At 46.0% G+C, this 27,205-nt stretch overlaps 1 protein-coding gene and 1 long non-coding RNA gene across 20 annotated transcripts in view; one reads left to right on the top strand and one right to left on the bottom strand.

Moving 5' to 3' along the window:
* Itpr1 (inositol 1,4,5-trisphosphate receptor type 1) overlaps window positions 1-27,205 on the bottom strand; it is a 389,291-nt gene that overhangs the window by 182,375 nt on the left and 179,711 nt on the right. For 9 of the 19 annotated variants that reach the window (XM_048787037.1, XM_048787038.1, XM_048787047.1 and 6 more), the window contains 8 exons: window positions 26,994-27,178; window positions 22,956-23,104; window positions 21,938-22,049; window positions 17,202-17,234; window positions 9,537-9,572; window positions 8,130-8,180; window positions 2,742-2,874; window positions 570-760 (listed from right to left, as the gene is read on the bottom strand). In XM_048787037.1, the coding sequence (XP_048642994.1) occupies window positions 570-760; window positions 2,742-2,874; window positions 8,130-8,180; window positions 9,537-9,572; window positions 17,202-17,234; window positions 21,938-22,049; window positions 22,956-23,104; window positions 26,994-27,178 (890 nt within the window). The remainder of the gene's footprint in view (window positions 1-569; window positions 761-2,741; window positions 2,875-8,129; window positions 8,181-9,536; window positions 9,573-17,201; window positions 17,235-21,937; window positions 22,050-22,955; window positions 23,105-26,993; window positions 27,179-27,205) is intronic. The other 10 variants (XM_048787040.1, XM_015494949.2, XM_048787049.1 and 7 more) reach the window with 3 other exon arrangements.
* LOC125611741 lies at window positions 9,229-11,295 on the top strand. The gene is made up of 2 exons (XR_007341981.1): window positions 9,229-9,523; window positions 10,777-11,295. It is a non-coding gene; the product is annotated as an uncharacterized LOC125611741 (long non-coding RNA).

Genomic DNA, 27,205 nt, shown 5'->3' with positions numbered 1-27,205 from the left:
ATATTAAAAAAAAAAAAAAAAAAGAAAGAAAGAAAAAGAAGATTTAGTTAACTAGGGATTGAACCAGTGCAGTGTTTAACCACTGAATCACAGTCCAGCCCTTTTTGTTTCATTTTGAGATAGGGTCTCACTAAGTTGCTTATGGCCTTGCTAACTTGCAGATGCTGACTTCCAACTTGCAATTCTCCTGCCTCAGCCTCCTGATCTGCTGGGATTACAGGCACTTGGCTAAAATTTAAATCTTCTATATAGTACACAGAGCCCAAACACTCTTAGGGTCATCTGGTGATGAACTCATCCCCATTGTTGGATGAAAACTATAAATAAAATTCATTTAACGGTTCATTCAACAAACCTGGGTCAGATTTGTTTGTATACCCTCAGTGTTTTCTCAGTTCTCAAATGAAACTCATGTTTTAGAACGATAAGTGAAATGACGAAACATTCGCAGCGAGGTATCAATGTGGATGTGGGCGGTCCCTCATACAAGGCCTGGCCCCTCCCAGGCATGAGGCCCCAGAAGATGCTCCTCCCGCTCGGCAGACATGTCCCAGCAGCTGCCTTCTTACCTGGATGGTGGTGTTGCCTCCTTCCAGAAGGGCGATGGCCAGGAGGATGCTTTCATGGAACACCCGGTCACTGGACGCGTTCATAATGAGGTCGATGACCAGATTGGAGGCTCCCTCCTTGTCAAGGTGACACTGAACCTCGGCCAGGCTCATCTCACCCCTGCTCATGGAGCTGGATCCCGAACCTCCCCCTGAGAAGACAGAACATTGCTCTCACCAAACGAGACAGGGTAGTGAATGAACACTTCTGCATGCTCACGCTGACGGACACATCAGACACTCATATTTTCCCTGAACGAGCTCTCCTTACCCTCTCAACACCCCCCGAAGGAAGTGCTGCTTACTAACACAGAGAGAAGAAGTGGGGTGCTCAAGGATGCCCAGCTTCCAGTAAGTGGCAGAGATGGTGCTGAACTCAGGTAAATAAGATAAAGGAAAAATGACATTTCCTTCAAAGTCCTCTAGCCAGGACTAGTACATTAAAATACAATCACTTGGGGCAGAATTATCAAGAACTGGTTTGAGAGATGAACCATACTGACTGTGAAACACTCCTAAGGAAGCATGACTGTAATGATCACTACAGCCTTCTTTCTCCAAACCCACCATAGCCCCAGACTCATCTGGTCCATTCATTCAACATTGATGCAGGGCTTGGCATGGAGCCAAGCACTGGGGACAGGGAGAGTGGGCTGCTGAACTGACAGAAAGACCGTCCCTGTCACATAATGGGCAACTTGGAAGCTCTGTTTTCATACAGCTTCAGACCAAATGGATACATCTAAGAAAATGAACCTGTGCCGTTCATTGGAAAGGATTCTGCATGGTTGCGAAGTATTTAAGAACATGCCTTGTATGACCATGGGCAATGCCACAAATGATAGTGCACATGGATAAAGGGGCTGATCGGAATCAGGAAACAGAAAACTGTCCATCAGCCCTTCCCTGCCAAGGTCAAGTAAAATGCCCTTCCTTTGCACTGCTTGCCCTTGGCTGTGACCTCAAGTCCACAGTGAGTACAAGGTGGAAACGGCTTGCACTGTCTTCTCTGCTACAGCTTCTTACAGCTGAATATGTCTCCTGGCATTCCCCCATGATGCCTCCCAATGGCCTCACCTATTGTCAAAGGACCCTACTATAAAAGGTAAAGGGAAAACACTTTCAGATGTTGCCCAAGGAACTTGTGCATGAGAACGACATGGGATTTTAAGGTTTGAAGAGCTGAGCTAAGGGATTTGCCAAGAGAACCCCACTGTTCCCAAAGTGCACACAGCTCCAGGAACTGAGCAGATACACTTGAAGTTCCAGCTGGTAAGGAATCCCCACTCCCTCCCTAGGAGCTGCTAGGATAAATGTATTCAACCTGAAGCACTAAGTATCTCTGTGCTTTGCTTGGGACCCGCCAAGCATCTGAAGCTGACTTAAAATCACGAGGCAATCAGACAATTCTCATTGGTGCTCTGGGCACTGAGCTCCCAGATCACCCCAATCTCAAAACTATGTAGGACCCAGCATGGAGTCAATGTTTTTAAAAATTTTCACTTTGATTGTGCTTACGCTGATTTGGAACATCTTCAAAGATCTGATCTTAAGCCCTTTTGAATAGGAACCCTTAGTTATCTTGTCAACTCCCACAGGAGTTTGGGGGTGCACATGGCATGCGCATTGGAACTATATATGCCAGGTTCAAATTACAAATGAGCCCACATGAGCTTCCATTTCCTCTGCTGAAGTGACATAAAGACAGTACCCCTCACATGATGGGCAACTTGAAAGACAAAATGAGACGAAGGATACAGAGCGCTTGGGAAAGCCCCTGGCACTCAGTAAGTACATAATACATGGCACTTTTCACCCTCCTGGCTGCCAACATCCTCCTCATTTTATGGGAAAACATGAGTCCTAATGGCCACAGGGAAATGTACAATAAAATCTAGTTCCTTGAGTCGTTCAAACATCACCAAGAGGGCTATCACTTGGGAAAGAGGGACAAAGCCTTCATCAATACCTAATTGCGAGGCAGGGCTATTTTTCAGGCAAACAGGTTTAGACCTCAGTTTGACAGCAGATCACAGACCAAACATGCTGCTAAGAAAACACAAATCCATCTAGGTTCAACCTGTGGAGCAGCAGTACACATGCAGCTACTCATCAGCACGGTATGCAGCCTACCTCCTCCCCCAGGCTTGCTGGGTCCTCCTGGTGACAGTGGGCCATTGCCAAAGCTGGTCAGGCTCTCTCTTCTTCCTGAAGGTCTGATGTTTCCATAGTAACGGTTGACCAGAATTTGCCTGAGTGCCTCACCCTTGATTCAAACAGGATAATGAAATCAGGTTCTAGATTTAATGCATAACTGAGCAACTAATACTCAAAAAAGAAAACAACAACAACAACAAGGGGGTATTTGGGTATAATTGGCCCAGTTTCACTCCATGAACATAAATAAATGATTAATAAAAGCATTTGAAAACTCTGACATTAACTTCATTATTTTCTCCAGAAAAATGTTTTTTTAAAGGACAGCAATCTAGAATATGACATACCTGAAGTGATAATCACACATCGATAAAGAATGCTAATTTTGAAGAGCTACTAACAATAATAAAGACGTACGGAAAATGTGAAAACACTGAAAATTCTACAGGTCAGCTTCCATATGCTGGTATAAATATGCTACTCCAACCACAGGGCTTCCTACCAAGGTCCCGAGAAAATATTAAGATACCAGAGTAAGAGAGAATAAGCCAGTATAATGACATAAGCCCAAAATAAGCCTTTCTTACAATGATAGTCGATAGGCCAAATGGTAAAGAGAAAATAACAATATAGGGGATAAATTAGTGGCAGGTGTCAAATATGTCAATCAAAAATAATCATCATAGGTAAAACGACTTTGTGGTCTGGAATTTGCTTTAAAATAATATGGGAGGAGAACCTGGGAAGAATGTAAATATGGTAAGTGGACCTGATTTGGCATCTTGGTGAAGGTGAGTTAACCACAGGGCTTGTCAAAACAGTATCCATATTTCAACTTCTTCGTCATAAAAAGTTTTGACAATATAAACATGCAAGGAATACTGGACCAGGAGGACAATAACTCTCATAACTCTAATAAAAAATAGATGATTGACTTTTTCATTAACACTAGGATGCTGAGCTAGCAGGGACCTATATTCTGATTATTCTGATTTTCAGGCATTTTCCCCCAGGGACTCCCATTCTACCTCCCGATCTTTCTAAAAGTCAAAGGCTTGGTGGCTTTCCTCTGGATTGTTCCCCAGGGACAAAGCAGGAAGGCGTGGAGATCCTGCAGTGTGTCATGGAGAGAGGTGAGTGAGAAGTCTAGCAGAGAAAGGTGCTGAAATCTAGCAGGTCTCTAAAATAGGGACGCCAGAGCTCCCCAGAAGGGATCTGCAACTGTAACAGGAGCCAGTCGGATTTTTAGAGACCTGTTAATAAGCTCTGAGAAGACCTGGGTCTGGAGACTCCAAGGGAGGGCATTGTCTGGGGAGGTGGGGCCAGGGAGGGAGGAAAGGGCAGAGGACGCTCCCACCCTATTGGCTGACAAAATCACCTGGAGTACCTGGCCACAGGTAGGTCCTCTCCCTGGTTCACTCACATGTTGCTAATCAAAGATTTTCTCAGGGACAAAAAGAATGAGGTAAACAGGTGTGGTGAGGGACAAGCCAGGGAAGGGGAATGCTGAGTTTTAAACGAATGTGAAGAAAATGAAAAAAATAAATCCCAATTTTCCCTTCTCCATTCTGACCTGTATGTTTCTAAAAGTCAAAGCCTTTTTTTTTTTTTTTTTTGGCAAATGAGGGAAACAGCTCATAAAACCCATTTCCCACCTGTACTATCAATTCAAAATTCCAAGACCAGATCCAATGAGGAAGTTCCTTGTAATGTCTTATGCACTTTATTAAAAAGAAACTGTTTGCCCCGGTGGGGGAAAAAGCTTTCCTTCCAAGATTCTTTGATGGCTGAGAAAACCCCATTTGGATATTGAGAGACCTTTTCTGGTATTGCCTGCCATCTCAGGCACCAGGAGAAACACAACAAAATTCTCCAAAGTGGTCACTGGGAAGTGGGGGATTTAAAAGCTGGTCTTCCTAAAGAGAAACAGATATTAAAGAACATTTAAAGAAAGGAACGGGGAAAAGAAAAAGTCAGCCACACGTTAAATACCAGAGATGAAATGTGATTTCCCCTTTTAAATATATCCCGGGGCATCCAGCTGATGTTCTTGGAGGAAGAATACAGACTTTAAGTTCCCAAGAGAGAGGTGACTAGCCGGACACCCTCCCCAGTCGCTGGCTGGATCCCTGGGCACCCTGAGGAGGCTGTTTGGCAGGCAGATGGCTGTGATGACAGCTGGAGGCAAGAGTCGGGAAGACCACAGGGCCGGATGGTCTGATGAATGAAGTCTGCTGGGCACCTGCCCTGAGCCTCCCGCCACCATGACACGCATGGGCCAGAGTGACTCAGTTAGGTTTCCACCTCCTGGTGGATGTTTTTCTCTTCCTTCCACATAGTGAGGAGGGGAAACAGCAAGACCTTGGGCAGCGGCATGCAGTCCGACAGGCGGGAGGGAAAGACAGGAGCACGTGGACACCAAACAGAAGTCCACGTTTATGAGGACTGGATGCCAGGCTGCAGCTACGGAGGGACTGCACATTACCATTCAGCCTCTCCTCCATCAGAAAAGCCCCAGCAGTTGCCATGGCAACGGATGCATCAAATGGTACATCTCCCCCAGAAGAGAATATCATGAAACGTTCTCATTATGGGGGGGGGGGGAAGGGGCAAAGAAAAAAAGGAGCACATTCCCGGCAAACTTTGCCCCCCTCTTAATTATAAGGTCTTAGGCGCATAGTCATCTCACCTGCTCTCTGCACACACGCAAAATTTAAATGTACAGAAGAAAAAAACCCAAACAAACTAGCAAGGGGGACTTATTTTTTTTTTTTTAAATAACAAACGAGATGCTTTTATTTTCCTGAAAGAATAAAGATGGAAAATTTGAGGTAAGGAGGAGACTTGGAAGAGAAAAAAATGGCTAAGCATCATTATTAAAAGTTATGCAAATCCCTGGTGTGAACACTTAGGTTCAAGGAAAATTTCTGTGGTTGTTTTTCCTTTCCCTGAGCCATTGGTTTTATTTAAGAAAAATTAAAATCTGCCGAGAAAAGCCCTTCCAATCATCTTGATAAACATCACTCAAAAGGAATGAGCTTATCACAATCTACCAGGCTAAGAAATCTGATGGCAGAGGAGGGGGAAAAGTCTTCCCAAATAGTATCACCTCTACAGCTTTAGCATTTGGTTGTGCATTTAAAAAAAAAAAAAATGGGGCTGGGGATGTGGCTCAAGCCGTAGCACACTCGCCTGGCATGCATGCGGCCCGGATTTGATCCTCAGCACCACATACAAAGATGTTGTGTCCGCAGAAAACTAAAAACAAATAAATATTAAAAATTCTCTTTCTTTTTTAAAAAGAATTTGGGGCTGGGGTTGTAGCTCAACAGTAGAGGGGAGGGAGGGAGGGAGGGAGGGAGGAAGGAAGGAAGGAAGGATTTTTTAAAATGCCAGTTTTTCCCCTCCCAAGTAATTTACATGTACAGTATGCAAACAAATATCGGTTTTGTCTCCACCAAGAAATTCCACACATATTGTTACCTAAGACTTAGAAAAAGGAAAAGTTACAGAGAGTTTCATTTGGGATAAATCAGTGACAAAAACCACCCTGCTACCCCCCTGAGTTTTTATTTCTATCAATTAAACCAGAGGCTATGAACCGTGTGGAAACAAAGCCACTGAGTTCATACAGCCATGTGCAAAGAAGAGGGAAAGCCATCTTTTGGGTTCCCAGGTCCCAGCCACGTGCCTGCCGCAAAATGGGTCTTCTCAGGTGAGCTGTGAGTCTCTCACACCCTGGTCAGTGCTAAGGTGGCATCTGAATTTAAAAATACTTTGTTTTTTCTACTTCTGCTGTGAACAAGACAACCTAAGCATTTCAAAATACAAGGCTGACTACAATCCGATAGATTCTCCTTCCCTGGATGCCAGATTCTGTGCTCAGTGCTTTGTGGATCAATCCGTATGACTGTCCAAAGGGATGGAGACTAGTGTCCCCTCCGTTTTGCACAGAAGAAACTGAAGCACAGGGAGGTTAACTAACTTGCTCCACAGCACACAGCAAGTACCTGGCAAACAGAGACTGGCATCTGTTTCTAATGCCAAGGGTTTTCAATACTGAGTCTCCTGAGAGCTCAGATCTCAAGGGACAGCTGGGTGCCTTTGCCAGCTACTTCTAAGACCTAGGATAGGACGTCAGTGGCAGCCAGGATGGAAACTATGAGAGTTCAAGGTGCCCCTGGTTGATGAGCTGCAGGAGACACAGGAGGCTGGAGGGGCTACAGGACTGTGCCCTGAATTCTGCAAAATGCAAACTTCCCGGGAGCTCCTCTCAAGCCACAGTCTGAGAAACGATAAAGTTTGTTTCTCCATCAGAGCAACAGAACAAAAAGCGATGTGGTAGGGCTGGCCAGCAGATCAGTGCGTGAGCATCAGGCTGCCCATTTATCGAAGGTGTGAACTCTCCGGGACACGGAGGCCCCCAATTCTTTACCGTGGCTGTTCATTTCCTGACCCCATGACCTTGGGCAAGGTATTGAACCCATCTGAGTCTCAGTTTCTTAATCTGTGAAATGGGGATGAAGGTCATGTCATCGGGTCAGGGCAAGCATTAACTAATGCATGGACGTATGACGCCAATCTTAGTATGGTCATCGGCAGATGAAAAAGCTCTCACAAAACTGATTATCTTCCCAAAATGGATATTATGAAGATTGATGCTGGTCCAGATGCCAGTGGATACAGATGACTTTTTAGAAAATAGTTCTGCAGGGTGGAGTCAGCACTGTAAGAAAGTAACCACCCTTTGGCCAAGACTGTCCCCTCCTAGGAATCCACTCAGATATACGCCTGCTTGCCTCCTTGTCAAATGAAAATCTCACAAGCCACACATGAACCTGAGGACCTGTGTGCAGCTGTTAACTTTCGAAGACTTTCAAAAGAGAACTCAGATGCAACAGTAAATGATAAAAGCCAGGAACAGAAGCGACATGCTTAGAATAATCTCAGAGAGAACGTGCCCATGTTTATTGGAAGACGTGGTCCCATGGTTGAAGGAAAAGCCATCAGCATTTACAGCTGGGTAGTGTCACTATGAACTACCTTCGTTATAGTTTTGTGTTTATTGTTATCTATAAAATCATCAGTTGCTATAGGGGAAAAAAACTTGTTTAGACTCCACCTAAGTAGAAAGGAAAAGCTTACGTGGTCCTTATTTAGAGCCCGGCTGGTTACAGTGCCCTGATTGGGTAGATAATAGGTAGAACTACCAGTTACTTTCACTTACACCAAAGGCCACGATTGGTCCAAGGAATGTTTTAACCATAGTAACAACAAAAGCTGACTTTAAATCTCAGGGTATGGCTGAGAGGGCAGTAAGGGTCAGTCAAGAGCTCCCAACGCAGAGGACTCGCGGCTACCTACCCTTTTATGGTCTTCCAGTTGTCTCAGGGGTGGACTTGATTCAAGCTCCTGCTAAGTGTGCAGAAATTTCTTTTTAAGTATCACACTGAGAAGACTACCATCTTCACCAACACACAGCAGGCTCATACACAGCCACAGTCAGACAGACAGCAGGCCTCTGTGCATTTCTCCAAATACAATACCAATGCTAAATTACGTTAGGCCCAACCTCCCCAACCCTACTGCATGTTTTAATAAGACTTTCTAGAAAACTAAGTCGTCGTCGTCATCATCATCATCACCACCACCACTGGTATTGACCTCAGAGGTGCTTAACCACTGAGCCACATCCCCAGATTCTTTTTTTTTTCTTTTTTTTGGAGACAGGGTCTCACTAAATTAATTACTGAGACAGGCCTTCAACTTGCAATCCTTCTACCTCAGCCTCCCAAGTGGCTGAGATTACAGGCGTGCACCACCATGCTGGGCTGGGCCATCATTTTTTTGCATTATGTTTTGCAGAGGTTATAAAATGTAAGTTCTGTAAGCTACGGTATCATATTAACCCCAAAGGGGGCTGACAAGCAAGACTCAATCAGGCAGGCCTCAGTATTCAGACATGCATTAAGGCACGGTTCATGCAGTACACATGCTTCTGAGTAGACGCACACACAGACCACAGCTCCCTGCGAGCCCCCGACAGACAAGTAAGTATTCTAATCAAAACTGAGTGCAGAGCTGATTAGAATACGATGAACTGATCATTAGAACAATTCACACTCAACACAGCCATCTACGTCTGTGCTTCATTTTTAACATCTTCCGTACGCGACTTTCCAACAAAGTGCATCTCATTCTAGCTAGAGCTCCTGTGATCTTCAGTTTCTGAAAGCAAATTCTAATACCAGTAAACACGGCTCCCCCCAGAGCTTCCCTTTGATCTTGCACACTTCAACACATTCTAGCCCCTCATCTAGTGCGCAGCGTTGGTGGCAGGAAGGACAGAACAGAAAGGAGGTATTGGTTGTGAAACTACAACTTTCTCCGCGGTTTCGACTCCGACTATTAATCAATATCCAGAATTTCAAAACCGGATCATCTTTGTACAGCATCCAAAGTCAATTCTGTGTGACAAGAGAAAGATCTCATCATCCCAGAATTTCTCAATGGAACACCTCAACGGAGGCGGTTCTGTGTGAAGACCTTCCAAGAGGCACATTCATTCCCCACCTGGAGGACACTTGGCATAAGGTCCATCTCTGGGGGCCTTTCTTTCCACACTGAGAGTCCCATCCAGCACAGTCATGATCAGTTCCCTCCCACGCCTACCACGGAGACAGACATCCCCCTTGCAATTCAGACACGCAGCCAGGACAACCCAGAAGCACCCGTATTTGCTGGCACAACCAATACAGGTGAGCGACACACCTCTGTGGCGTTCTCGGATTCCGGGGCTTGTGGCAGCTGGTTGGGAAGAAAAGGCAGTGTGTTAGTCAGGGCGCCTGCATCTCATGGGCCGCAGAGAAGGGCAGAGACAACATTGCAGGACGAGACACATGGCGGAGACCAAAGATGAGGTGTTCCCACTGCATGGCCCACCCCAGTCACTCGGGTCACTTGCTCTTTTCAACTGAACGTGGTTGTGCTGGAATAGATGACCAGCCCGAGAGGGGGAACATGTTCAAAATAAGAAATAAAGAAATGTGTACTGCTGACCAAGAAGGAACGAGTCTTAAAAGGCCCCTGAAGAAGAACCACACACATCAGGGCTCAAAGGGGACAAGGCAAGCCATGCTGTGCACACCCACAGTGGCTCGTGGAAGAGAGGAACAGGCGGGTGACAGGCGGCCAAGAGCTTGCAACAGTGGGCACTGCTGCTCCCCGGGACGGGGGTCTGTGGAGGGCTTCTGCTCTCTGCCCTCTCCCCTTTCCCACCTACATGCAGTGGAATATGTTGCCCGGGCTCAGGGCACAGAGAGTCCCCTGCAGTGTCTCTGGGAGAAGGAGGGGAGGCTGGGATCCGGGGTACTTCGTGCATCCCATCCCCTCTGCCTGATTTCCTTGGGGGCCTCATGGGCTGGGTTCCTCGGCCCCTTGCCTGCCTTACCACCGAGACAGCCACCCCGCTTCCACCGCCACCTCCTTATCACAATTTCTAACCCACAGAGGAGAGAAGGTGCTGGCAGGGACCTGCAAGTGACCTCGGAGGAGCATCTGGTGGCTCTAAGAAAAACGTCCACCACTGCATGTTGGGACAGCGCCACGAGTCTGGCCAAAGGACATGTGCCCAGGGAGGGAGCTGATGTAGGGTGTGACTGATGTGACTGCCACACTGTGCACGGGCTGCCCCAGACCCAAGCCATGCACCAGGGGCATGGCTGGAGCAAGGTGCAGGCTGGGGCTCTGGACGGCAGCCAGGGCGATCACGCTCACTGCAGGACCTTGGCCTCCGGCAGCCCTCCCGCAGTGCAGCGCAGCCCTCAGAGGCCAGGAGGTGGCTGCAGGGGACAGGCCAGGGCATGTGTGGAGAGCAGCAGGAACTGCAGTGTCACAATCCGCTGGCATTGTCTTCCAGCTCAGGGCAACCCCAAGGTGCAAAAAACCCTCTTAATCTAAGATCACTGTCACGTGACCTAAGAATTTCTGGTTTGTTTTTATTTTTCAACAGGTAAAATGCAAAGAGAGAGAAAAAAAAAAACGGGGATCAAAATTGCTTCAACAAAGGCAACGGGATGTTCTTGAGAGCTGCTCACTTAATTCTCCACAGAAGACCTTTCCTGCCAGAGCCCAGATCAGGAGTCTCAGGGAGAAGAGTCTCCCTTGGAAGACCCAGCCTCCTGCTAGGGGGTGGGACCCAGGACACCAGTGTTGGAGGGAAACTGAGAACAGCCCAGGGGTCAGTATCTCCTAAATACTACAAATAACAACAAATCCAATTCTTCACACTTTAGGGTGAAGAATTAAAACTGCCAACGTTTGTGCTTTCTGCAAAAAAGTAAATAAATAAATAAATGGCTGGTAAGAGGAAGCAGAATGAAAGCCAGGGTCAGTGCGTTTGAGAAAACGGTATTATCTTCTATATTACATCAGCACACTCCTGCCGCCATAGGGATGGGGTTCCACGGACTCGCCTGCCTAGTCCCCTGTCAATCAAAACCAAAGCTAAATAAAAGAGCTGGAAGTGGAACAGTGTCGCTCCTGTTTGCTTTAGTTCTCTTCTTGCCTGGGCTTTCTCAGTCCAAAGAAGCATCTAGAATTCTTTTTTTTTTATTTTTTAATTTTTTATTGTGGGTTGTTCAAAACCTTACAAATTTCTTGACANTTTTTTTTTTTTTTTTTTTTTTTTTTTTTTTTTATGATTGTGATCGTGTTCTATTTCCTTCCAAATGATTGTTGGGCTTGCTTTAAAATGAGTTTAATTGATTGTTGACATAAACAGTAAAAATAACTGCATTTTTTTCCTCCAACCTTAAAAACTTCATAAAGTGGTTTGAGAGAGCAGGGGATGCTTTGCAGCCTCAGGAATCATTATCTAACCAGAAGGGTGATTTTCTTTTCTTTTTGATTATTTTTTTGATACCAGGGATTGAACCCAGGGGTGTTTAACCCCTAAGCCACATCCTCTAGTCCCTTTTTATATTTTATTTAAGAGACAAGGTCTCATTAAGTTGCTTAGGGCCTCATGTAGTTGCTGAGGCTGGCCTCAAATTTGGGATCCTCCTGCCTCAGCCACCCAAGCTGCTGGGATTACAGGTGTGCACCCCTGTGCCTGGCAGGCAGGCAATTTTTAATGTGCTTCATTTGGGACACTGAATGGAAAAATCAAGAGCACCGGTAGGTGTCCATTGACTGAGGACCACCCAGGGTTCGGCTCTGGATCTGTGAGACCCTGTGCCATTAGTGAACATCTCTGGGCTTCCACTCGTCACCTGTTCAAGGAGATGGGGGCAGGTACTCTCTTGGGATTCTTTCCAGCTAAAATATGAAGTCACGCTTGGTGTATTTTCAGTAAACTTCATAAAAATCTAACAGGCAAGTTCCCTAAATAACACAACCTGCTAAAACAGAAAATGCTCTAGGCATGGGTAAGACCAGATCAAACCTAATTTATATTTTGGTAAAGTAACCAACAGTCTGTCAGCATTTCCTCTTAAGAGGATTTTAGCCTTTGAGGAACTATCCTTGAGGATAAAGTGATTTTTAAGGCAGGAAGGTGTTATTTCAGTAAATAGAAGCACACTGATCAGCTATACATGTTCAAAGAAGACAGAGGCACCTGAATATAATACATAATACCCAAAGTAATAAATTAATTGAACTTCTCAGCACAGTCTTATTATCAAAGGGTTTTTTTTTTCTTTTTTTATATGAAAGGTAAAGGCTTCAGTAAACATGTTAAGGAAGACTGAGGGTATGGGCATGTATGAATCTCCTCTGTCCTGTATTGTCCCCACAGGGAGTGCCAGAGCCAGCCACGGTAGTCAAGCCAGCACCGCCTGTCAAGGGAGCATCTCCCAGATTATGAGTGATCAGCACCGAGCTGATCCTGCCCAGCTCTGACCCTGGAGACCTGGCATGGTCCCCGACTGCCTCTTCATGTTCATGCTCTTGGGTTTTAAGTCTTCCCCATGTTTTCAGACAAGGTCAGCAAAATCTTACTTCATAGGAAAAAAAAAAAAAAAAACAGTCCAAATGACTGGCACACCTCAAGTCACCAAATCCTAAGTGTCATCTCTGGATAAGGCTGGTAATCAGGGCCTCCAAACTAGGGTACCAGAGCAGGACCCAGATCTGTTCCAATAAGATGCGGCTACATTTGTTTTCACCATATAACACACCTAATATTTTATCAAAGGATGCATTTCTACCGCACTTTGTAATTCTCAAACAAAAGCAAGCCCACAGACTTTCTGAATAACTATTTCTTGGTGTTTACAAAACATTGCCCTCCCTCACCTGTCCGTCCTTCCATCCATCATTTCAGGTATGTCATAAACCGGCACAGAGCACCGTCTGCAGGTACCCTTTGTTCTCTGCTGGCCTCAACAGGAACCCCTTTACGGTCCCCGGACTCCTACAATGTTCCTTCAAATGGAACATCTCTGCATGGACTCTCCTGGCACCAAGTGTGACACAAGTCAAGAAATTTAACTGCGACAGGGCCAGATATGAGCACGTCACAGAGAATTTACCACCTCTAACCCTTGAATAAGTCTTCAGCTCCTTTTTTATCCACTTACAACCTCAGGAGAGGGAGATCAACAACAGTGGATGAGTTTGCAGGTAGATTTAACAGGACCTGCCCTTCGCTAGCCTTTGAGAACCCTTTATTAAGAGAACAGAAAGCTTTCAAAGCAAATTGAACCAAACTAGCATTTTACTTGAACAATTTCAAATCTTCACACCTACTAGCACGATTCTCTTTAACCCTATTTGCTTTAAGTCGCTCTGTTCTAACAATGTGGCCCTACCTACGTTAGCTAACACAAGTTTCAGAGCTCGATGGTGCTGTTCGTATTTTTTTTTTTTTTAAGGCATTGATTTGACTAAATGAGACAACTTGGGTTATGATGGGATAATCTCAGCGTTAAGACAAAAAGTCATGCTCGCAAGGCCTGTGCGAGCTCTGCGGCCGCTTCTGTGTGCTCCGAGGTGAGCTTTCTCTGTGGTTGCCAGTGTCTGACAGTAAACAGCTCACTGCATTTATTGGCAATTACTGCTGAAGGTCACACATCAGCAGTGAGCCTAAATTCCAGGAAAAAAAGCAGCTCTTATGTAACTGCCACCCGAGTGTTGGCAGGTGCCCAACTCAGCAGTTCACAGCGATGTAAAAAAGTAGGGCACCTCCACCAGGGTAGGACGTCATGAGAACGCCCCCTGAAGGTGGAAATTCACAATTCTTATGGCACTCTCCTTTTTATTCCCGGCTCTGAGTTTGACCAAGTTCGGTGGCATCTTTGCAGAAGCAGCTGGGGGCGGCAGAAGTTGAGGGCTCAGTTGAAGCTGGCGGCCACCTCTCTGGATAACTGGGAATGTCAGTCTAGCTTTTTTGTTGTGCAGTAGGCAGCTCAAGTTGCTAGTTGTCCCCAGAAGCTCCAAGGGACCACGATTCAATGGAGAGGATACCTCAAATGCACAGAAACAGACACATGCACCGAGCGACAGCCCACACTTTCTAAACTGCCCATACCTTTCCAAGGACACACAGGTGACACCTAGGTGGAGCCTCTCATCACAGGTTAGAAAAGTGGCTCCCGCCATCATCTCCTGGGGCTAACGTCCTACCCGACCTCCTGCGTAGGAGTCCCCAGACAACATGTTCTCACGGTTCCACAGACTACTCTTTTTCGACATTTCTCCTGACTGACAGCTGTCATTTTACACTAATTTGTATCATTGTCTCTCTCTCCAATGAAAGTGCAGGCTCCAGGGTGGCAGCTACTGCATTCCCTGGGGACACTGTTGTATCCAAGTTCTCCAGCATCTGCCTCAAATGTAACAGGCCCTCAGGACCTCAGTCCTAGAGATGCATGCCTTCACCATCAGCTGGGGTGGTTCTGGGCAGGTGGACACATTATACACCTTGGCCTGGGGAATGGCGACCCAGGGGTGTGCCCACAGAACAATCCATCAAGACTCAAACCTAAGGAGGAGCTGAAGGAACACAAGGCAAGCAGTTTCCTTCCCCAGCCCCTCTCCCCACTGTCCCCCAGGGCCCCAGTGGAAAGGTCAAGTCAGAGGGTGAGGGGACTCTGCCCCTTTATTTGCCAAGAAACCAAACCCCAAACCCCTCCTCTTCCCGGTCAGATGGAATTTTATTCTAGAGGACAGCTGAAAAGGGCCCATCGCATGCACGTTTCTTGCAGAGTCCCCGCCTCTGTCCCCACTTCACCCTGTCTTCTCAGAGCCTGGACGGGGATGCAGCAGGCACTGGGCCTTTTTATAGGCTCTCTTGGCATGCCCCCCTGGCCTTTATCATCAAAGGGCAGGGCCTGTCCTCACTGAGGGCTGCTGGGGTGCCAGGCAGGCCCTCCTCTGTCCTCGGGGCCGTCCCCCACCTCAGGCTCTGCAGTGTGGCCATCCCGACGCTGGCCCAGCCTGAGCTCTCATTAACTGCCTGCAGAGACGTGGCTGTGACTGCAGGCTTCCACCAGAACACGCCGACTAAAGGACCAGTTGGGGGAGAAACCACAGGAGCCGCGGTCGTGTCCAGAACAGCATCGATGATAAAGGCCAATCCGTCATCTCTGCCTAGAGGGCCAGATTCAACAGCCTGAGGGACTGGGGACAGGGTGCTGGTGTCCTGGGGCTCTGACGGTTACCAGGGGTAACAACGCAGAGGGGATCCACAGTTGCCTCCTCAGGGAATTTTCAAAGAATCCCAGTGCCTGCCAGAACATTCTTCTTTTATAAACAGACAGTATTCTATTTCCTAGAGTATAATTATAAACACACCTGCTCCAACTGTGGAATCTTTCCATAAGCAAGCCATAAACTCCCAGCCAGGAGGACCAAGTTGTATCTTGAGCAAGCAAACACAACAACTCATTACTACAGTGCAAAACAAGAGTATTAATAACACTGCGGGCTCCGACCCGCCAGGGAAGGGCTTCTTTCCTTGACTTTACGTGCACTTCAGCAGAGAGAAACGCAACCTCCATATTTCAGGGAAAAAATGCAAATCAGCGAGGCATTTACGTTAGGTAGAGACAAGATTGTGAAGGCTGCCAACGTAGAAATCAGCATAGGGTATTTTTCAGTGCAGTTAAAAAAAATTAATACCACGGAACCCCTTTTTTTCTTCACCTTCTGTTCTTTCCAGAAGGCACCGCCTCCTCCCCTGCCCATGTCTGTGATCTCTGTGCTTCAAGGATTCACTGTGCTGACCCACCAGGAGCTAAGCCCGCTACGTGCTAGTTTGCCACTTTCTTGCTGTGTGGGCTGAGACCTGCCACTTAGCCTCTCTGTGCTCCATTCCCAAAGCAACCAGACCAAATTCACAACCACTTGTGTTGCTTTTGATTTTAAGTCTCTGATTCCAACTCTCCATTGGTGATCTGAACTATTTCTTAATACCTCTGCCATTAAGGCGAATTAATTAAAATACATATCATGGTAGACAACATGTTCTGTCTGATAGCACTCTCTCACTCAAAATAAGGTATTAATTAGTCTACCAAGAGAGGAAGTAGATCATTAAAACAGACCAGAAAAATCACTACAATATGTCAAATGAAATTCTATTCCAGTGTGCTCAATTTGCAGATCAATTAAACCATCTCAATCACACACATTAAGTCCTCAAATTAATTTTTTACCAGTACCATTGACTCACCAGCCTAAAAACATGACAAGAAATGTTGGGGAAAAAATGCACAAAACAGACAATATGCAAGGAGCCCCCAAGTCCCACACAAAATGGCCACCCCACTCTTCCGTCTCCAAGATAATTTTGGGCAAATGCAACGAATGTGACACATCCCTACAGAAGCCACTGGGTGACCTCTCAATTTCTGGATGTACAGATAAGAGAAGCCATGGGTATAGGGCATTCCTCATTTCAGGACTAACCACCACTTCCAAATTCACAAGGCCTCTCGGAGCTGTCTACGTGGGCCCCCAACTCAATACTTATCACCAGACACCCAGAAAGCAGTGTTCCTTTTTGTTGTTGTTGTTGTTTAAACCACTTTTAAACTATTTTTTTTTTAAAAATTCTCATTGCATCAGAAGCTTTACAGGGCAGAAAGGTTCCTTAGGCTAACACAGAGATGGAGTTTCAGAGATAAGTTAACGGCAATGTCAACCACAAATTCAGTTTAGATTCTAGACGGTGAATGAATGGAATCTTATCAGAGTTTTGAGAATCTTTGTCCAGACTCAGATGGGATCTTCAGCGACAAATGGCAAGCAAACTCATGGGAAATGCTCACAGAGACAGGACAGATTCTATTTACTCCCCAAAGGGCGCTACACAGAGTCAGGTACTTAGACGCATGGAGACCAGAAGACAAAGGCACGGGGCTAACTGGAAGAGCGTCATGGAAACGCCACCATGGGACATTCAGAACAAAAAAGCAACCAAATTAGGACCTCAGCATTATCCAACTCATCAATGGAAATTTGCTGGAAAAGAAAAAAAGGGGAGAAAAAGAAAGAGGTTAGAAAAAGAAACATAGCCTGCTAAGTGTTAGAGACTCTGTAAATGTATTCTTGTGGGTCACCTTAAAGGGCTGTTAGATGGTGATGGTTTTTAGGGTCTGGGGCATTGTGGACCACAGCTTGCAGCAACATCTGTGGATATCTGGATCAAAGGGGGCAGGATGCTGCCACAGTTCATTCGCATCCAGGTATCAAACCTCCCGAGTCACTAGGCCACGCATCCAGAGGGCCCTGCACTCCCTGACGGGACATGAGGTGGAACCGGGTGGGAACAAGGGCCAATTCCCCAAGCAATGCTTCTTTTGGCAGAGGACAGAAAGAACAGAGAGGAAGTCTAGAGTAGGACTGACTCAATTTAGAAGGAAGTTGTTGCCTGAGACTTATTTCATGGTTTCAGTGGGGTCAGGAGCTCACCCTGCTGATGAGCCCAATGAGACCCAGCAGTCCTAGGCTCATACTGCTGATGACCGAGGGACGGGGACAGCACAGTTGGCGCTGACCCAAGTCACACCCGTAACACAGCACGTATTAACTCAAATACTAGGGAAAGGAAAGACTCACAGGAGAATGATCACAATGATCCCTGTTTCAGGACAGAGGGAAGACTCTCATGTGATTTTACCACATTTTGTATTTAGTATGTTCTGCGAATTGAAGTGGCTATCGGAAAGATTACTGGCTTGAAATATCAATGCTTTACTCACCTAGGACAAAGCAGCTTTGGTAATTAACAAGGATTACAGGAAAAGGAGACCCCCCGCCTTACCTGGGATCCTGGGCTCTCTAGTACCAAACAGCTAAGACTATTCAGAAGGAAAAATGGAATTCTAAGTAAATTCTGAGCTATCCTTTTACACAAATTCCTGGACTCCAAATTCCTTCCCAGAGCTCTTTAATAATTTAAGTCAACAGTAGCTGAATAAAAACCTAGTCAACTACAGTAGCCAATTCACTAATTGTAGTCCCCTTTTCCGGCATGGCCCAGGGGCCTGAAGATTTTTGTGTGTGTGTGTTAGAGAGAGATTTGAATTAAATTTTAGAGATGCTTAGCCATGGAGGGTTTTTTAATTTTATTTGGTTGTTCCTTAAATATGGACTTGGTTTTAATCTGTAGATTAAAAGCAGAGTTTAGTAGGAATCCCCCAAAGTGTTTGCAAAGTCCTGAGATAAACTCAAATAAATTGGAAGTTTGCTTTGAATAGACAGGTTATACAGTTACTATAAGCATCGTACAAAAATGTATTCCACCATCATTTCAGTGATGATTTTTAATATTTCTTTATCTCATATTCCACTCTGAGAACACTCATTTCTGGTCATTTGCACTTTAGAGTCTTAATAACTAATGATATTTTTGTTCCTAAGTGATTGCTAGGGTTTGGGTATGTGTCCCCCCAACGGTCACACGTGGGAGGTTGGACCTCAGTACAGAGATGCCGGGAGGTGGTAGGACCTAGCAGGATGCATTGACGTCACTGGCAGTCCTCCCTGAAAGAAATGAAGGTTCTTCTTGTAGGATTTTGAGTTACTTGCCAAAGTGAGTTCCCTCTCCATCAAGAAGCTGGCTCAGAATGTGATTTCTGGCTCCCCCAGAGGCTCCACCTGGTGCCAATCCCCATCTGGCCCTTACCAGAGGGCAAATTAATGAGGTCGCCTCATCTTGGACTTTAAGTCTTCCAAACTGGAAGCTAAATAAACTTCTTTGCTTTATAACATCACCAGCTCCTGGTAGTTTATTATAGTAAGAGAAAAATGCACCAGCACAGGGATCAGAAGTAAGCTAAAGCCTAGTGTTTAAGCTCTGCTATACTTGGTGCTATTGGGGCCAGTGCCCCCGTTGACACTATCATGTAACATGATGAAAACTTAGATGTTAAACCTGTAGGTGGACTTAAAACACTCAAATGGTGTCTGTTCACTTAGGTGGGATCCAGTTGTGCAGAGCTGGTCTCTGGAATCAGCCTGCCTGTCTGGGTTTAAGTTCCTGTCTTGCTGGTTATCAGATGTGTGACCCCAGGCAAGTTTCCGAACCTCTCTGAACCGGAATCTTGTAACTCATGTTTAAAAATAGTAACAATAATGATACCTATCACTGAGGCTGATCTGAGATAAGGTAGGAGACGTGCTCAGTGTAGTCTGTGGCACCCAACAAGAAGCCAATAAAAGTTACCATTGTTATTAAAGACATCCTCTACCAAACTGGTGGGTACACATAACAGTTACAGTCTGACGGGGACTCTGGTATATTTTAATCGATTTTTAATACAGGTAACAGTTCTCAATGGCTTCTTCTTTTTAAATTTTGTTTCCAGGCAAGTAGACTCATCTAAGCACACCACCGTTTTTGAACAGGAACATACAGGATGATTTCCAGTTTATTATTTATGTGTGACCCTGACTCTATCCTAAGGTTGAATAAAATGTAGAGATGAGGGAAGGCTATCTAAGCCTCGTCACTTATAATGATGACAGCTTAGAAAAGACAAGACGACATGGTCCATGCCGGTGGATGACCCTTGGGGAGGCTGGAGACCTGGGTTCCAGCCCTGACCCCACCACAGACACTTCATGCGACTGTGGACTCTCGTCTTAGCCCTCAGCTTGGGCTCCTTGAATGCAGGGGGAGGGCAGGGAAGCCAAACAGCCCTGGCACCCACAGGAAGGTGATGGTCATGGGACAAGCTGCCCGTCAGAGGTAGCTGAGATGGGAGGAGGAAAACGCCTCAGCTCCCAGGCCAAAGAATATCTCTTTGATTTCACCAATGAGAGCCAACTGGTTTGCTTGAGAAAGGTTAGTTCTTTGGCTCCGGGTGACTTCCACCCTTGACGAAGTTGGCCTGCCCTGTGGATCACGCTTCTTCTGTCAACGGGAACAGTTAGTAAGGTGTCAAAAATATCTTCAGAAAGCCTGGAGGGAGCGGAGTTAATACCAAAGACCAGAGGGGGAGAAGCAGAGTGCTTTAGTGTCCTCAGTCCCCTCTAGAGTGGCACTCATAGGAATGGCTGGTTGGCATTTTGCAGCCACCAAAACATGGGGATGAGAGCTGCAGCTCTGTGCTGGTAGCTGCTAGACAAACACAGGTTTCTAGAATGCCTTCCTCAGCTTCATGACCATCCTCATCCACAGGATTTTCCTTTTGGTGATGGGGGATGACAGGCCCAACCTCTGGAAAGAAAGCTCTCTCCTCCCAGCCTCTCTGCTTGGGTGTGATGAATTTCTTCACCATATTAAGAAACTTGAGTTAAGGGGCTGGGTACAGGGATGCATGCCCCCCACAATCCCGCGACTCAGGAGGCTGAGGCAGGAGGATGGCAAGTTCAAGGGCAGCCTCGGTAACTTAGCGAGACCCAGCCTCAAGATAAAACATAAAAGAGCTGGGAATGTGGCTCAGTGGTTAAGCACCCCTGGGTTCAATCCCCAATGCCAGGAAAAAGGAGTGGGGGGGGAAGACCTGCCTAGGTGTCTAGGCAACAGCTGTTTGAATAGACCCTCTCATATTTCTCCAATGTACTAGGGTTCTTTGCTTCTATTTATATTTATAAACTCTTGCCGGGCATGATGTCTCCAAAAATTCCTACTGAGTTACAGAAAACTGTTTTCTAATTAGTCAATATTTGTTCACCTTTTAATTTATGTATTTTAAACATTAAGAGTAACACTTAAAAGCCTTGTGATTGGGGGGCAGTGGAGGAAGGCTGAGCACTCGGAGGATCAGATGTTTTCTTATGTAAGGACCCTCTTGTCTGAAGCTGTTCTAATATGAATGAGAGGAGTCGTGGAGCTCAGAAAGCAAGGTTCCTGCAGTTGGTGGGATGGCCTGGTGGGCACCACCTATTCTGACAAGGAAGGCTGTCATTTAATTATCAAGGCTTCTTCGTAGAGCTGAAAAAAATCAGTTCCTGGGAATTTTGAAAGGCCACCAAGCTCTGTATATTGACCTATCACAAATCACTGCCAAAGGGCGCAGCAGACATTGAGCAGACTTCGCACCTGCCAAGGCAACCAGGTGTGACTGGAGCGCAGGCCTGAGATGCTGTGTTGGGGACTGAGGTGACAGTGGGGTTGGAAACGCCCATGTGGCCCAACATGGGAGATGAGGAGGACATCTGGGCCGATGCCTGCTCACTGTGTGTCCTCAGCAGCAGCAGGTCACGGGGACTGTCCCTTTCACAATCCCACTCAGAAATGGTGATGTATCTGCCTGCTGCTGAGTTTCCAGTTAGAACTGGATGGTGTTCCTTCATGCTCTGGAGGGGTTGTGCAACCCCTCGTTGGAAAGAAGCAAGCCACCCCACAGGTGCACTTAGCTGGAGCCCCAGTCCAGGAACACTCAGAGGTATGTACTTCTCACTGGGAACTTAAATGAGGAAAACCTCTGACATTACATGGCGAGCAGCCCATTAGAGACAACCAAGTACATTCTAGCTTTCTGGGCCTCAGACACCCTAGGCAAAAGCTCTACCACTGAGCTACATCCCAGCCCAGCACATCTGACTTTTAAGGAGACACTCATATGATTCAGCTACCTTTAGCAACAGGTTAAACAGCTTAAAAAATGCCTGAATTAAGATTATTTCTAAGAAATAATTAAGATTATTTCTAAGCACACTCATCCCTTCAATTTAATAGCAAGGCATGTTTTTCACAGGAAAATAAAACACGGTACCTTTTCTCCGTAGCCTCTATCTTTGGTCATCATTTCTCTGAGGGTCTGTAGGACTTTAATGCAAAGTTTCTCCTCATTTTCTTCTAGTAGCTGTTTAGTATGCTTTATTAACCTGAATGAGGGAAAACCACAGATTACAACCCTAGAACTATCTTTCCATTAAAAACACTTTACAAGAAACTTATTGTAACTAGTCGATTAAAGAACCAATATTTATTAAAGTTAAACCGACTTGAGGACACGGTCACTGCGCCCAGAAGAGACCCAGACTGTGGCTCCACAGCGACACCTGCTGACGTTAACAGCCCACGGGCTCAGCAGGTAGAAAGTGACCATGTACAATGGAGAGATTAAATATGCAGCTGAGAAACCAGGAGGTCCACTCATGAAGTGAGGCTCTGTATCCACTGAGGACTGCCGCTGGGATATGCCAACAGGGTATAAAAAAATAACCTCAACAGGATAAAGTTCCCTAATCCACAGCCTTTGAGGGGTTCTCCAAAGGAAGAAACTCGTAGGCAGGGGCCACCCCCAAGGTAGACAAACTCAGGGTAAAAATCAAACAGAGCTCCCTAGTCATGCGACCACTTGCCTCTTTCAGATTATGCCCCACGGCACAAACTAAGAACTACCCAACTGTTAGGAAAAGATCTGAGGTCATGTGGGCCTGAGATTTGTAAAGGCTGAGAAGTCATGATTGTTTTACATCTGAGCTGCTGAGCGTGGAGGGTGCTCTGTCGAGACTTGCTGGAGGGCGAATGAATGGGCATGCAATGAAAAGGAGAGAGTCTCACCAAAAAAGAAAAAGGAAAGAACAAGGAAAAAGAAAAACAAGTTGTCAGTTAAGTAGGATTTAATAGATGAACCACATTGGGAAGGTCAGAACAGGACTCTAGCACATGACCTTGCATCCATCAAAGTCAAACACCAGGACAGTGTCTCCTTCTGCGGAAACAAAGGCTCAGTCTGGTCACCAGACTTCTGGCCACTGACTACCACCGAGAAAGGGGCCACTTACTTGCAAATGAAACCACCACTTTCGCATTTCCGTCGGGCATCTGTGTTCTCCGGAAAAAGCAGCTCGGGCCTGTGCAGGACATCGACGAGCACAGACAGCTCTGCTTGCACCAGTGGCCTGAGGCGGTCCTCCAGGGCCGAGACAATGTCCTGCAATGGAAGCAGGGCTTGGTTGCCAGCTCTGGCCAGGGCTGGTGGCAGCAGGGCCCGAGCCCACTGCGGCCCTAAGCCACAATGCACAGGCTAGGCTGGGTTAGGGTGACTTCAGTACTGTGTGGCATTTATCTCACAGGCTCAGACCCTGTGCAATGGTCACCTGAAGCATTGCCTCCTGATGCAGAAGATGCCGACCTGACAAATCACGCCCCACCTCCCCTTCCTCTGAGATGGTTTTGTGCTACTCGGGGGATCATTCCACATATTTTAAGATAGGATGCAAAAATGCAGTTAACAGTATGGAAAGATGTCTACAATACAAGTGTAAAAATGGTCAAGCAACACCATGGACCATGATGCTATTTTTATAAGCAAAATCCCAAACTAAAGGATACATATGGACTACTTTGAAAACATCACTACTGCTTTTCTCTGGGTGGTGGCATTACAGGTGATGCAGATTCTCCTCTATCGAGTGTCAGTGTCATGTATTTTCAATGAGCATGGATTACTCACACAATCAAGTCATATGAACATGAAAACACACACATGAATGAACATGCTGTATCAACATGCTAAATACATGTACCCTGATAGCATGATGGTCTTCAAATGCAAAACACACAGCTGCAGGAAAGGAAAACAGAGAGAAGTTGAAAGAGCAGCAAAACCAACACAACAAACACCATTTAAAGGCAAATGATAGAAAAACAGATGAGAAGTCATCTTCAAAAGATGCTAAGCCTGTTCTGCGGCTCGCCGACTCGGAATTTAACTGGAAGCATGCTAAGATGGGCAGAGCACGCTAGATCATCGGTGGGGGGTGGAGGGGGTGTTTAAACAAGATTTGCAATGGCAGAAGCTGCTTAAATTGGCATTCACCTCCACTGGGGACCCAGCTAGGACCAAGAAAGAATTGACAGGTCTTTTAACCAGAAACTAAAATTAAACCACTTGGAGAGAATTTTACCCTATATTTAACAAAATTAGGTGATAATTTTAACCATTCAATAATGTTTAGGTTACGTAAAGAACAGATAAATGAATCAAATAAGGTCCAATTTTTTTTTTTTTTTTTTGGCATGGAGCAGGGAGTGGTAATTTTCCCAGTAAGAACTGGAAGACAATAGATCACAATATCTATTAATTTGTGTGATTTTCAAAGCAGTCAAAAAGAGGGGTCATTTCTGCAACATTCTCTGGGGGTCTTTTTCCCTAATAGCTTCCCCTTGAGAAGCACTCAACTTTCTCTTCTTCACTAGCTACTGGCCCTAAGTCTGGCAAATCTTTGTTTAAGGCACTGGCATGGGACGGACTGAAGTAGCTCTTTCACATGACATCCATGATATTTCATGAAATCTTACATCATTTGCAAAACCTGAACTTGACACAGCAATTGATCTACATTGCATTGTCAAACGCAGGACATCCGGCAATCAGGAGGGGCCAGCAAAGACAGCAAAGCAATGGGTAGGGGAAGATGCTCAGGGAAGAGTGTCTAAACAGGATTTAATCATACAAGGGGTCAATTTCCCAGCGAAAGTTCTTATATCCTGAAAGTTCTTGTTGGATCATAGCAAGGCTTGGATAATAATTTGCAGAATGAGGATCCTGTAAGTCCCTGAGCAAGGCTTTTTAGCTAGTATTACCTACAAACGTGTTCTAATTCATCCCAAAAATATGCATAATAGATTGAAGAAAAGCATAAGAAATGGGTGTGTTTGACTGCAGGTAAATGATGTAGATTGTGTGAGAAGATTCTGTGCATTCAGAGTTGAGAGTATATATTACACGCCCCCTTTCTAAAAAAGCACAGTGAAGTTAGGAAGCATTTCCATTCGGAATTCAGCTACCTTTGCTCACGAATGGGTTCTATCATGATACAGGATATAATTCTTTTTTTTTTTTTTTTTTTGGTAACAGGGATTTAACCACTGAGCCACACCTCCCACCCCTCAGGTTTTTTTTTTTTTTGAGACAGGGTCTCATTAAGTTGCTTAGGGCCTCGCTATATTGCTGAGGCTGGCTTTGAACCTGTGATCCTCCTGCCTCACCCTCCCAAGACACTGGGATTACAGATGTGCGCCACCGTGACGGCTAAGGATGGAGTTCTTGGCTGGATGTGTGAAGCCTGCCAGCCTCTCTGGTCCCCAGATCGCCAGCCGCACTGACCTCCCTTATATCTCTGGATGCTCCCTATTCTTCTCTGTATAATGGTCTTCCCACGTGCTGTTTGCCTGCCTAGTTCTTTAAATCCTACTGTTTTCTGGCCTGGTTCAAAAGTTATTCCCTCAGCAAAGCCTTCCTTGTCCCCACCCCTAACCAGCCCAGCAAGATCAGCTCCTCGTCTGAGTCCTGCAAGAGCTGCTCACTTCTCCACAGGATTTGTGCCTCTGTCATTTTATGTTTACCTGCACAATTAGCTGATTAATGTCTGCCTCCTCTCCAAAACGTGAGACTCTAGGAGGCAAAGATCATTTCTGGGTTTTCTCCTCACTTTATATCCCCAGTATGCAGCAAGGGGCTGGTGGATGCATCTGCAAACTTGGCTGCCTAACCTCACAGAGGCTCAGTTACTTCACCTAATAATAGTAATTATTATAGTCGCAGCAGTAACAACAGTTGTAATAATAATAATTACATTGGCAGCTCTTAATAGAGTGCTCAGGACGTGCCAGGGACTGTTCCACTAGCTTAATGGGTTCTGAATTTTCCAAGGATGGCTACACAGTATCCCATTTTCCATGTTGTTCTCACATGTGACACTGACATCTCTCTCATTCCATGGTGGTCCATGTTTCCTCTCCTTGAAACAGAGTGGACCTCTGAGGCTACTTTGACCAACAGAGCACAGCCCAAGTGATGCTGTGTGCTTTCTGACAACCAGGTGATAAGACAATCAGCCTTCCCTGTCTCCTTCCAGAAATGCTCATCTTGGGCCCCAGCTGCCATGTTGTGAGGAAGCCCAGGCCACATGGGGAGGCTCCATGTGGATGTTTCAGACTCTAGCCCAAGACCCAGGTGACCACCAAATCCAGTGATCAATACGAGATAGAACAAGGTTTAAAGGTGATTCTAGCCATGGCCACAACCTGACTGAAAGACCTCATGAAAGACCTTGAACAAGACACTTCGCTGGCTCAGTCAACCTCATAACAGTCAAAGAGAATAATGTAACTATCGATCTTCGTTTCACAAGATGTAGAAATCTGGGACATGCTATCAACTCTCTTAATGCTCACATCACCCCCAGGAGGCAGGGACTACCATCATTCTATTTTACAAATGAGGAGAGGGAGCACAGAGGAGTTAAGTACCTTTCCCAAGGTGGTACCACTTCTGAGCAGTGGTGCCAGAATCTGAATCCAGGCACTTGCCTGAGACCATGCTTTAATGGAGGAAGGACAGAAACAGAGAATGTAGTCCAGCTAGATTCTAAGAATACTTCTGTTTTCACATTCTCATTCTGAAGTTTCATTTATCACTACTTCCCTCAGGAATCAGCTATACTCGATTGTCCACTGGTTCAAGAGCCTAGATATTCTGGAGTGTTGGGAAAAATGGAACCTCGATGCCCTTATTCTGAGCATCCCTTTGTCATAATTAAACACGCCTTGCACATGAGGCAGAGTCCCCAGTGTTCACAGAGAGAGCTGCACTTCTGTGTATGACCTTGGAAGACCTTGACCTCATCAGGAGCAGTAGGCTTCCTAAGCAGCTCTGTGTTCCTGCTGCTCATCTATGGCCACCCGTGACTCTTCACAAACCTCATGGACGTCTCCCTGTGCCTGAGCGTGGACGCTCCTAGGCTTGAGGAAGCACAGGGGCATGTGGGAACACCTCAGCCAGGTGAAGCACCACTTCCCTCAGCACTAGGCATTACCTGCAGTCTCTCGATGATATTCCGGTAGTCTCTGGAAGCTGCCAGAACAGAGTCTCTGCGAGCAGCATTGCGGGCTGACAGGCGCCAGTTCATGGCCGTTTTCTGCACAATGTTGTGTGACTTCAGGAAGAGGTTGTTGACTTGGCTGTCCAGGTCCACAGGAATGGCAATGGCCCGGCTCTTGGCTGCACAGGAGAGAGGACTTGTGAAGG

The sequence above is a fragment of the Marmota marmota genome, unplaced genomic scaffold (genome assembly GCF_001458135.2).
Source record: "Marmota marmota marmota unplaced genomic scaffold, marMar, whole genome shotgun sequence".
NCBI lineage: Eukaryota > Metazoa > Chordata > Mammalia > Rodentia > Sciuridae > Marmota > Marmota marmota.
The sequence above is the reverse complement of the archived record's forward strand: the minus strand, read 5'-3'. Positions and strand labels throughout refer to the sequence as shown.